We start from the raw sequence: 12,941 nt of genomic DNA on the forward strand, positions 1-12,941 counted from the left end.
GTTGGAGAGCAGCGCAGGGGAAAGGGACCTGGGCGTCCTGGGGCCAGCAGGGTGACCATGAGCCAGCACTGCCTCGGCTGCCTGCTCTCCTGCGGTCCCAGCTTCAGGTGCCTTTGCTGAATCACCAAAGACGAGACCAAGGGACCTGGTTTTAACCAGAGGACAAGGGGACAGACGGCGGGTGGCAGGTGTTCCCACCTTCAAACAGCCTCCATGGGGGAATTTCGGTTGTACTGTAGGCCCCAAATTGCTGTGGAGACTCGAGATTTGGCAGGCGACTTAGAAATCGTTGCATCATAATTGTCAGGCTCTTAAAACAGAAACCCAAGAGTCTATAAAGTCTGTTTATCTTCCTTTGATGTGCCGATGAGTTTTGTCCATTCGTTGCGCTGGAAGGAGAGCAGGTGGAAGGAGTGGGGAACAGCCACGAGTGGGAGCAAACCCACCATTTCCAGAGTCCCAGGAGCTGCACCAGAAAGAAGATACTGTGATTATTGTCAAACTGAAGGCTGGTAAAACACATGGGTGTTCTTTTCGGTCCTGGTGAAGCTGGATATTAGCCCTACTGCCACTTCTTCTGGTTGCAGTTCTGCAGTGTAGCAGGGTCCTGATTTTTATGAGGTGTTTTTCTGTCGTGGGTTTTGGTATCGAAAGCTGCAGTCGGGGAATACAGGAGGAGGATAATGCTTTTTCAGTAAGATGGTCTTCCTTTTGCTTTGGGGAAAAGTGTTTTCCTGCTTTGTGTGTCTTAAATGATCAGGAAGTTTGCATCCTTTTGGTATCGATCACATCTCTATTTGTAATCAGCCTTGTCGTACTGAATTGTCTGTGCATGTTCCAGCAGAAACGAGAGTCATATTTGAAGAAATAGGGCCCTGTTCCTCCCTGTTGTAGTCAGATCAAAAGTCACGTTGAGATGAATAGTAAAGTCCAAATCAAGAAGAGACGGTATCCCTCAGACTCTGTGAAATTCTGGAATGAGGCAGATCTGCAGTTTAACTACCAAATAACCTACTTCTGCATTACAGATATCTTCAAAATCAATGGATGATTCATTTGCAGTTGGTTAGGCAATTCTGGCAGAAAATGGGCCAGGGTGAGATGCTTTATGATACTCAGATCAGGCACTTCAATAATGCGCTTTTCCCCTTGATTTCGCAATATGAAATGTGTTGTTTCCAGCAGGAATGAGCAGCCTGCACTGCAGGGCAGCGCAGCTCCAATTCGTGTACGAGACAGAATTATCCAACAACAGTATTTTCCTGCTGAATGCTTCGTTACACCTATTGCACTCTCTTTCATGCTGCTGAATTCTCTGATCATGTATGTAAATCCCACCCTCAGGCACAGTCTTTAAAGTTACATTAAGAACCCAGTTTACCACTTAGCACAAAATTTCTTACCTGAAAGTACTTTCTTTAATCATCTAAAGCAGAAGATGTATCTTTTTCCTTACTTTTAAAGGTGCAGTCTTGGAATAATATGTTATAATGCATACGTATGCACGCAGTGGAATTGCAATGAGTAAACAGAAACAAATAAATACAAAACATCAAGGAGTGAAAAATAAGGCTATATACATGTGAAAGGACAGCTGGACTTGCTGCATTCTCATGGCACCAAACCATCAGTTCTGTAGAAAGAAACCTGTAAATTAAACTTAAAACGTCCTGATATGTCTTGCTGAGAATGACACTCGTGTTCTCTTGAATTCTGAGGCGCTTCTCTCCGTTTTCGCCCTTTTCGGTGCTGTGCCAGGACTCGGCGGTCGCCGGGCGCTGGATAAAAATCTGCGAGCTGGTTGAGGGTTCCGTGGGCACCGGCGCGTCCCACACCTCTTGTGCTTTCCCAGCCAGATGCAACCTCAGCGAGGGTGTAATCCTTCCGTAATCCTTCCTCTGCTTGTGCCGACAGGTTTGCCGTCTGCGAGGCTGCCCGGGGTTCATTCTGCTCTCTCTCCCTTCCAGGATGGCACGAGCTCTGTACCGGTGGCTGTGGCAGCACGAGTTCTGGCTGCCCCCCGGGATCACCTGGGAGGACATGCAGGAGACCGAGGACACGCGCTACCCCCAGCCTCGCGACCTCCTGCTCAGCATCCCCTTCGCCGTCGTCTTGGTTGCCATTCGCTACGCTTTTGAAAGGTAAGTGATTTAGTACTGCTTGGGGATTTTTAGGGATAAGGCTGGCAAGCGATAGGATGAAACAGCCTCAAGTTGCACCACGGAAGGTTCAGATTGGATATTTGGAACAGTTTCTTCCCCAAAGGGCTGTGGGGCATTGGAACAGGCTGCCCAGGGCAGTGCTGGAGTCAGCATCCTGGAGGGTTGGACAGACGGACATGAGGTTCTCAGGACATGGGACAGTGCCAGGGGTGGGTTATGGTTGGACTCCATGATCCTAAGGGGCTTTTCCAACCGAAATGATTCTATGATTTGGAAGACAAGGGCGGTCAAGGACATGGAACATGGACTTGCAATATATTAATGAATTAATATAGTAATTAATAACACAAATGATCTGAGGCTGGAACAGCTCTGCTGGGAGGACAGGCTGAGAGAGCTGAGGTTGAGCTTCTCTTCTACAGTTGAGCTGGAGAAGAGAATCTCCAGGGAGACCTTATTGCAGCACATAGATGGAGCTCTTAGACACATGGCTCAGTGTTGGATTTAAGCTACAGTTGGACTCCATGATCTTAAGGGTCTCTTCCAACCAAAACAATTCCATGATTCTATGATTTATTCTCTGTATGACTGAAGAGGTGCACAGAACCACCAGGTCTTAGCGTCTGCTGAGCTACATTTTTCAGCTCTGTCTTTCCAGCCCTGTGTGCTGCCAAAAGTGGTATAATATGTTGAATACAAAGCACAAACCCTTAATGTCTAATTATAAGCAATGTGACTTCCTACACTTAAACCAGGTAAGCCCTGGGCGAGGCTTGTGCTTCCAAAGGCAGACGCGCTGTTTTGTTGCGCGTTACTTGCCGTTTCTGGGTTGAGTGCGGCACAAACCGTATTTGAACTCCCTTATCTCGGTTAATGGGGATCTGGGGTATTGCACCTGGCAGATGAGCTTGGGTAAGATGCGTTAGATTGGGCTGAGTCATCCGAGCTCCGCAATCCGCAGGAACGTGTCACCGTCCACCGCTTGGCTTCGAGTGCCACCTGTCCCCACTGCGTCCTGGCCAGAGCCATTGCGGGGTTTGCACAGAAAACATGGGGGTTGTGGCAAAGGCACAGCTAGAAACGCTCCAGGGCTCTTCCACCCCAAGTTTCATAGAGGTTCCAAGATGCTGTTGCTTTCTGTGGTTTAGTCAATCATTAGTGTGGTCTGCAATAGAATACGGCGTGATTTGCTGGTGGATAACTCAGACTGAGCATGTGTCAGCATTGTCGAGACTGCCAGGTGAGTCCCCATTGGTGGTCTTGAGTGCTCTCTGAAGTGGTCTTTGCTAGATGTTCCTGGTTGCTGATCAAAGAGATCATATTTTGAAATAGTTTAGTCCACTCTGCAGTGGTTTTAAGCTTAGAAAGAGGGGAAAAAAGGCAATTAAAATGGTTTTGTCATATTTCTTTTAAAAAGTGGCTGCACAAGGAAATGGAAGCAGACCTCTGTAGGCCAGAAGAATGTTTCTTCTCCAGATTCTCTGTGATACGGGCCCAGCTTGGAGGAGTTTATAGAACATGAAATGACTGAGAGATGTTTTTAGTAAAAAAAAAAACATAGCCAGTATTTTTACAGAAACACAGGTGCATGAATGATTCTTTAAATAATCACTTTATGATGATGCGAAATGGGAATGCAAATCTCTTCTTTGTGAACCACACATTTAGTGTGTATGCCTTAAATTCCATGCACTTTCCTGGGGACACGGTGTCTCGTTGCCTCCACTGAAGTGGGAACCAGGTGCCGTGAGTAACCATTGAAACACCAGTGACTCACGTTTCTTCTTTGCTGGTCTGCAGACCTGGCTGGTGCAGAGCTGTGGTACAGTCCTCTCTGTGCCGCCGGTTGGGGGTTGGACACGTTTGCATGTGAAGCTGGAGGTTAATCCCCACGTCCTGCCGTGACGAGGACCGTCCAGGTTCGGGCTCCCAAATACAAGACGTGATCAGGAGGAAGGAGCCAAACTCTTCTCCGTGGTGCCTCGTGACAGGACAAGAGGCAGCGGCCACAAGCAGAACCGCGTGATGCTCCATCTGAATGTAAAAAACCCACTTTTTTCACTGTGAGGGTGGTCAGAGGTTCCACAGAGGGGTGGTGGAGGCTCCATCTGTGGAGATGCTCAAAACCCAGCTGGACACAACCCTGTCAGCATCGGTTCTGTTGCTCCGTCCCTTTATTCCCCTTCCTCCTGCCACTGCGCTTCTAGTCAATCTAAACATCTTTCCCATCTGCTTTAAGATGTTTTCCTCTCCCATCCAAGTGCTGCCTCAGCTGGGAGAGTTTCCACGGGCCTGGTCCTACGCATTAATTTTCAAGCTGTTTTGATTCACAAACTTCATTAAATAAAAGCTTCTTGTCACACCCTTAGGAAAAGATAATATCACAAGCCCATTTTACAGGTCCAGGAAACCTGTCATCATCCCACTATCTTACCTGTGCTAATTACAAGCCAGTGTTCTGCGCTGTGTTCTTGTTTGTCCTAACTCTGCAGTCATTTATTTCAGCACGATGGTTTCTCATTCTGTCATTACCCGTTCACATTCAGTTCAGCCTGGAGAAGGAAAAGCTTTCCCTGGCGAGTGGGAGGCATGAATCAAATCCTCCGTTGCTCCATCCCCTGGTGTGTACAGCGGCGCTTGCCCTGCTTAAAATACTTTGCTCAAAGTTTGAGACTTGCAGCCTTGAAAGGGTCTGTGTCTTATTCTCTGTAGGCGGCCTTTACTTTGTAGCTTTGTATATCTAGTCTGTGAGTCAAAATGAGCGTATGTGACTCATTTACAAGTTTGGTTTTGGTGGCTTTAGCTTTATTTTGCCCTCACCTGTTACTTGCAGCTGTGCATCACAGGCAAAGCGTTTTTTGGTCTAGATACGCTGTTTCGCTGGTGGTGCCTGCTCTGAGATTTCAGAAATGCTGCAGTGTGTTCCTGCCATTTACCTGTCTCAGAACTCCAGGAAAATACTAAGAGAAGCCCCGATGATTTTCTGCGGTTCGCATTGAGCAGCCACGTCAGCCGCTGTGCTTGGCCCGTGGTTCCGTCTTCTTGGTTTGATTAAACCCGCGGAAAGCCCCATTTCTCACACATGGGTTTTCCGCTCCCTGGCCGCACTGGGGAACTGGCCAGTGCCATCCCTTGGCGAGCAGCTCCTGTGGGGGTGTCCGTGGGAAGAGAACGTGCGGTCCGGGTGGGGCTGGGAGGGCCCAGGACGTTGTGGGCGCAGCCCCGGGGGGAAGAATCAGCTCACGCTGGGGTGAAGCAACTTTTCCGTGAGCCGGTTTGCACGGGGGAAGGTGGGAAAACGGGGCGTTCGGGGCTGGGGAGCAGAAATGTGGGTCCCGCTGCTCCTCGCGTGGAGCAGATACACAGTGATGTCCTGAATACAGGGGACCTGGACGCCGATGTTTCCCAGTTGCGTTTGTAAGTAGGACATATGTCCTACCCCCCGGACTTTGAGCCTGATTTTAAGCACCTGGATACCTCAGCAGAACTTCTTCTCCCTGACATACACCTGCACATAGGGATTTCAGCTTCTCTTCTAGTTCTATAACATTTGAGACCCTTTTCCATAAAAAATCAGGTTCTTGGAGCGCTGTGATTGTGAAGGAACCACAGCTCCTATTGCAAAGCGCTTCTTGCCATGTGATTAGGAAAGTTTTGAGGGATAGTAAAATAGAAAGTTAAAAATCAGAGATTACATCTTATTTAATAATCTGATTTGGACTCGAGCGGCGATGTTTGGATATCGGGGAACTGAAAGCCATTTTCAGGGAATTTGAATCAAATAGTTCCCAAGTTGCACTAGAGGAGGATTTGAGTCAGAAAGATTTGGTGTCATAGGAGGTTGTGACGGTACAGGAGCCATGTGTTGTATGTTGAAGTAAAGGGATGCTGCTGATCTGCAGGGAACAGATACTTGAACTCAGAGACACAGGAGAACACCCTTTTCAAGTAGTTTATTTTGCAGTGTATCTTTCTGAAATTCCTTCTGCCCCGAGACTTTTGTTGTTGATCAAGAATCAGGGAAGATCTGAAAAATTTCCAGGCAAGTTTTTTGTCCAGATCTATGGGACACTTTGTAGTGTTTAACTGAAAATTGTGGACGGACTTATTTAGGACAGCAGCACTGTGGCGATGGGAGATCTCGTATCAAATGGAACCGTTGGTTTAACCTCCACGTGAAGCGTTTTCCCGTCAGCAGGAGCACAGGGAGAGGAGCGCGAGGCTAAAGAGACTGTGCAGTTCAAAGAAGAGATGTTCTGGTCACTGGTTCTGCCTTTCTTACTGCTAGAAGATATTTGCCGAGTGGCACCCTTATAAATTCAAAAACATTGGTGTGAAAGAACAAAAACCACACACTCCAAGTTGAATTATTGTATTCTCACGCCAACTCTAAAAGCCTGTGCAGAAGGCATTGTAGCCCACCTGGGCAAGGTGGGGGAGCATCAATTTCTGCCCATTCAGGGAACTGCTGGAGAGAGTCCAGCGCAGCCACCGAGATGCTGCAGGGAGTGGAGCATCTCCCGTGTGAGGAAAGGCTGAGGGAGCTGGGGCTCTGGAGCTGGACAAGAGGAGACTGAGGGGGGACTCATTCCTGGGGATCAAGATGGAAAGGGGGAGTGTCAGGAGGATGGAGCCAGGCTCTTCTCAGTGACAACCAGGGACAGGACAAGGGGCAATCGGTACAAACCGGAACACAGGAGGTCCCACTTAGATTTGAGAAGCAACTTGTTTGGGGTGAGGGTGGCAGAGCCTGGCCCAGGCTGCCCAGGGGGGTTGTGGAGTCTCCTTCTCTGCAGACATTCCAACCCGCCTGGACACCTTCCTGTGTCACCTCATCTGGGTGTTCCTGCTCCATGGGGGGATTGCACTGGATGAGCTTTCCAGGGCCCTTCAACCCCTGACATTCTGGGATTCTGTGATTAATATGTTTAATTTCAGCAGGCTTCACACAAGATGGTTTGTTCTTTTATCAGTGAATAAACACCTTAGTGTGACCTTTCCCGTGCAGACCGTGGATGAGGGAAGGTCGCTGATGGTGAATTAGGCTTGAGATGAGAATTGTCTCACTGCCTGTGTCCCACTTACCTGTGGAACGTGGTGCAGTTTAGTCCTCAGACTTTCTCCTTCCATCTTCCCGAGAGCTGATAAACTGCTGCGCCGAGCCCGTCCCTGCGCCGAGCCGAGGAACCTGGGGTGTCGCAATCAGTACGAGCAGCAGCCTCGTAGGGCTGCGCTTGGAACAGCATTTCACTCAAAACTGAGTCATAGCACACATCCAACGTGTACCCACGGCCCTTAGGAAGAATTTCAGGCCTTGATTTCTCAATGACGGTCATAAAAGTAGGATCGGTCCCCTAATCCAACTCAAAACCTCAACAACAAAGCAATTGTTACTTCGCTTAATTACACCCCGTCTTCATCAGCTGCAACTGGATTGTTTCTGTTCTGGTAAGGTTTTATGCCATGATCATAACTAACCAGCAGGAAAGGGAGAGAAGACAGGGATTAAACAAAATTAAGAAATCTGTCAGGGTAATTTAAATGGTTTTTCAATAAAAAAACAGTTGGCACGCTGCCCCGACACCTGCCAGAAACGTTCCCTTTCCTTTCCACGTGTGTGCAAGTTTTCAGTGCGTTCAGTCCCGCTGTGGACTGACAAGAAGCTGCAATAAGGTTCTTCTTCAACAACAGAATGTGGTTCCATCTTCCTCTTCAGAGGAGCTTGTACCGAATGACCTTTAAAACAGAAACATCAGGCCCGTTTCAAGGAAGCGCTAACACAGGAACTGAGACCTAGTGTAGGTGGAACCCGGGTGTTACGCGAGTGAGCAAAATGTGGAGCCATCCTGTGGTTTATGCCTTTGTATAACAGAAGTTACTGCGTTCCTTAGTCTGTTCATGAAATTGCTTTTGATAGCTGTTAAATTAAGAAATGGGTTCTTAAAGAAATCTCAAAACGTCCCTTTTGGCAGGATGTTTGGTCGTGAATACACAGTGAGGAGCTGCTGTGGCATTGTGGCTGTGAAGTTAAAATAAGGGAAGGGAAGGGGAAAGGAGAGGGGAAAGGAGAGGGGAAAGGAGAGGGGAAAGGAAAGGAAAGGAAAGGAAAGGAAAGGAAAGGAAAGGAAAGGAAAGGAAAGGAAAGGAAAGGAAAGGAAAGGAAAGGAAAGGAAAGGAAAGGGGAAGGAAAGGGGAAGAAAAGGAAAGGGGAAGGAAAGGAAAGGGGAAGGAAAGGAAAGGAAAGGGGAAGGAAAGGGGAAGGGAAGGAAAGGAAAGGGGAAGGGAAGGAAAGGAAAGGGGAAGGGAAAGGGAAGGAAAGGGAAAGGAAAGGAAAGGAAAGGAAAGGAAAGGAAAGGAAAGGAAAGGAAAGGAAAGGAAAGGAAAGGGGAAGGAAAAGAAGGGAAAGGAAAGGAAAAGGGAAGGAAAGGGAAGGAAGGGGAAAGGGAAGGAAAGGGAAAGGGAAGGAAAGGGAAGGAAGGGGAAAGGGAAGGAAAGGGAAAGGGAAGGAAAGGGAAGGGAAAGGGAAATGGGAAACTCATTCAGTGTCCAAATCGTTAGGGATAACTGGTCAGAGGAGCTGCCTGACACGAGGATGGGCCGGGCAGAGCAGCCGTGGGTCTCTGCACTCGCGTCCTCTCTGTGGTGTTCGCAGCTCGTAACCACCCTGACCCCTTCAGCCCTGTTTCACCACTGGTGGCCCAGGGGAAGCTGGTGGTGCCTTAAGCAGTAAACTTCTACTCCAAAATGCAGAGATAAGGTTTCCAGAGATTTTGCATGTTCGGTGTTCAGCAGCAGTGCAGAAAAGCTCTTTTTCCCAATGAGACGAACTGCGTGCCAGTGGCAGTGTGTAAAAGGTAGCGATTACTAAGAAACTCAGTAATAAGGATAAAGATAATAATAAGGATGCTAAGGAACAACTAATTCTCCAGAAAGTCAAGGAGAACACAGTTAATTTGGGTGGTTTTTTTAAACACAGGTTTACCAAACTTCCCATTTATGCCGTGTCCGTGCGGGACCTCAGTTCACACCACGGGTGAGGCTGCTCCTATTGCCGAGGGCGAGAAGCGTGTTTGGAGCAGAGGGGGAACTGTTGGACACAGCCATTCTGTGCCTGGTTCTGTTACCCCTTGCTAACTTTTTCTCATTATGCGGATTATTTAATTTGCGCTGTTTCACTGTGAAAGTCTGAAGCTGCTCAGCTAGCATAAGCATCGGTTCCTCATGCCCAGCTTTCTAGTTGCTATGTCCTTATTTTACAACCCGTTTGATGCACATTAGGAAAAACAGCGGTAAGTTATTCCAGGAGACTGTGTCCCCATGCTCCAGCAGCACTTCTCTTCTGCGCAGATCTTGATCCTCCCTCTTGATCCCGAGCCAAGTCCTGAGCTCAAGCGATCGCCGTGCGTGTTCAGTGTTCTGGATCAAGCAGTGACCAATGTTCAGGCTCTATCATCGCTGCGGTTCTCTGCAGGAGCTGCGGGCGAGCGCTGATCTGCAGCCCCGGGCTTTGCGCCGCAATCCCGCATGCCCAAGCACGGTGGGTTCAGGTGTCGATGGAGCAAGAAACGGCATTTCCCAGCCTCGTGTAATTTTGGACATCACAGCACAGAGCTCAGGACAGCAGAACACAGGCCTCGCTGTTTCTGCTCTAAGTTTGTGGGTTTTTTCTTCTCAGCTTATCTGTCTTATCTGCTTGACATGATACTTGTGCTTAGATTTCAAACGTGGGAGGCAGCTGTTATGTACTACATCATGTTCTAGCAGTGCTGCAATATCAGAAATCACTGTTCTATCTTTGGCTGGACCTTTATCTTTTCTTCCGCAGAGCCGTAGCCCTGCCCCTCAGCAGCAAACTGGGTGTGAGAGACAAGCAGAGACCAAAAGCTCAGCCCAACCCTGTGCTTGAAACATTCTACACTACGCACTGCAAGAACCCTAAAGAGGTGAGTCTTTCCTTTGCTTTCCTCTGGATTTAGCGCTTGTGTCTTCAGCCAAATAAAATCACATTTGGAATGCTGAAGTTGGGTAATGCCCCTCGTATCTAGAAGCTCCACAAAGCAGGAGGAACCACTGTAGCATGGGCCACCAGCCACAGAGATCATTCTGCAAATGCCACCGGCTGTTCTGCTTCTGAAGATGTGACAGCAGCAGCTTTCTGTAGGTGGCATTCAAAGCACTTCAATCCCAAACTTCTATGGACAGGAAACTCTTCTCCCAAAGGAAATAATGACAAATCGTATTCCCTCTTGTGTTTGCTTTATACACGGCACAAACTGGAACATGGGAGGCTCTGTCTGAAAATCAGGAAACACTTTCTTACTGTGAAGGTGACCAGGCACTGGAACAGGTTGCCCAGAGAGGTTGAAGAATCTCCATCCTTGGAGATATTCAGAAGACATGGTCCTGGGCAACCAACTCTGGGTCATTCTGTTTGAGCATTGGGGTTGGACCTGCAGAGGTCCCTTCCAACCCAGCTGTTCTGTGGTGGCTTCTTTTAATATCCTCGCAAATCCCTGTCGCGTCAGCGGTCCTGAACTCCCCCGTTGCTTGTCCTTGCAGCTCAGCAGGTGTGGATTGCTTGGTGCTGCTGCTTCTGGGGTGAGTCGTTCTGTTGTGCAATCTATGGGTTTGAGATTGGCCCTTCAGGAAGCCAAGTGAAGTCATGTCCATCATCAAGAGATTGTAAGGAGTGTCAGCAAGCTGCCAACACAAACGGTGGGTAGTTTTCCCATGAGTGATCTTGAAGAGCTTGGCAGGATAGGCCAGGGTTATAACACCTGCTGCTGAGGGAAGCAGCGTTGGCAGGATTGTGAATTGTCAGGCAGTATTAGGACTGAAGCTTGTCAGTGAAGTCCCTGGATATGGCCCCTGTGGTGGGGAAAGGAATCATATGTCCTTTCAGCTCCTTTTTGCAGGCGTCCTTGGCCTGCAGCCATGGCTTTTAACCCTTAGCAAGGGCGTGCGAGCAGAGGGCTGGGGTTCCAGCCCCGAGGCGCAGTCCTGGCGCAAACACGTCGCTGTCTTGACGAGGCTGTTGCAGCCGATTCACACGGCAGTGGGGCACATGGACCCCCAGGATGTTCAGTACCAGGTTAAAAGTAAAAGAATGGAGGCCAAAATAAAAATACAGGGATTCATCTGGGTCGCGCAGCCAGCCTTTCTGCACAGCAGGGGTCTCAGGAATACTTGCTTATGTGGTTGTCCCTGACCTTCCTCTTTATCTCTGAAATCCACATGTTTCTCAGTAGAATCTGAGTGTCCTGAGCCGGAAAGACCCACAGGATCATGGAGTCCGACTGCTGTCCCTGCACAGGACACCCCACAGGTCACCCCGTGTGTCTGAGGACGGTGTCCAGTCTCTTCTTGAACACTGTCAGGTTGGGGCCGTGACCCCTCCCTGGGGAGCCTGTTCAGTGTCCAGCACCTCTGGGGGACGAACCTTTTCCTCATGTCCCACTGACCCTCCCCGGCACATCTTCTGCCGTTCCCTGGGCTCTGTCACTGCTCACCAAACTCCTGTCGCAGAGGTTTAACACAAGGCCTGGCTTTGAAGCAGGTTTTCCCCACAGCTTTACCTGCATCCACATTGCACTGGGTGGCACTTTTGGGGGGCAAATCTGTGTTACTGGAGCTTATCCTCACCACGAGACCCCTGAGAGCGCTGGGACGTGGAGTGAGGACAGAGCTGCTGCCTCGCTCTCTGTTCACTGGTTACACCCTGGGCAGCCTCATGGCTTCTTCCCTCTCCCGTGAGCTCTCACTCACCACCTTTTACTTGTCCAATGCACAATGAGATCTTACTGTTCTCAGCAGCCTTCTCTTTGGGAGGAATTCCACACCATGGAGCAACTGGAGATATAAATCAGTGTCTCCATTTGTCTCCACCACAAAAAGTCACTGAGTAAGAGTAGAAAGAAGCATGTCTGAAAATTGGTGATGGACATACTTTTGTAGGACGTGCTTGGACTATGTAAGTCACTCTTACATGATACCATTAATGCATTCTGTGAAAAACTATTGTTTTACTTAAAATATAAAGCTATCCATGATGACACTTCCAGAGGGAATATAGAACATAATATTTTTTCACATGCCAAACTCTTAAGAGCTTAAGGACAAGGTAATTGCAGGATTTCTGTGGGTAATCTATTGAAAAAATACTCGTAACAGGTTTAGTACAACAGGAAGAATATCCAGTGAGAAAATGGTGTTGCCTCTGCTCGTGATGTCAGTCAGGTTGTGGCTGATAATACATCAGAATGCTGAAAGGCAGGACAAGATTTGGTGCAGATCTTTAAAAGTTGTTTAAGCTGCAGCAAATATTTTTTGAAGTGACAGATTTAAGGGACTTTAAGTGGTTCGACAACAAACTCCTGTGAGGAAACAAGACCAGAGTTTGACAGTTGAAACTGGAGAAGTTAGTGTAAAAAATGTAAAGTTTCTATATTCAACAGCAATCCAGCTGATTACAGGGGGAAGGGAAAGATTTCCTACTATCTGAGGTCTTTAGGAATGGACGGCTTTCTGAAAGATGCCTTGGCCTGGACAGATCTGGGCTTCCCCGGAGCCTCCAGCTGGGCTCTGTGCTGGGTCAGACGAGCTGCCCCTTCTGATCTCCAAACCTGGCTCTGAACCCTCCTGCCTCCCCTCTCTTCCAGGGCGAGCTGATCGGTTTAGCCAAACAGAGCGACCTGCCCGTCAGGAAGGTGGAGAGATGGTTCCGGCGCCGCAGGAACGCAGACCGGCCCAGCCTGTCCAAGAAGTTCTGCGAGGCCTGGT

At 48.7% G+C, this 12,941-nt stretch overlaps 1 protein-coding gene across 3 annotated transcripts in view; it reads left to right on the forward strand.

Moving 5' to 3' along the window:
* CERS4 (ceramide synthase 4) overlaps positions 1-12,941 on the forward strand; it is a 49,236-nt gene that overhangs the window by 23,165 nt on the left and 13,130 nt on the right. For all 3 annotated transcript variants that reach the window (XM_082071978.1, XM_082071977.1, XM_082071979.1), the window contains exons 3-5: positions 1,968-2,141; positions 9,988-10,105; positions 12,821-12,939. In XM_082071978.1, the coding sequence (XP_081928104.1) occupies positions 1,968-2,141; positions 9,988-10,105; positions 12,821-12,939 (411 nt within the window). The remainder of the gene's footprint in view (positions 1-1,967; positions 2,142-9,987; positions 10,106-12,820; positions 12,940-12,941) is intronic.

The sequence above is a fragment of the Streptopelia decaocto genome, assembly GCF_964273445.1.
Source record: "Streptopelia decaocto genome assembly, chromosome: 24".
NCBI classification, from domain to species: Eukaryota; Metazoa; Chordata; class Aves; order Columbiformes; family Columbidae; genus Streptopelia; species Streptopelia decaocto.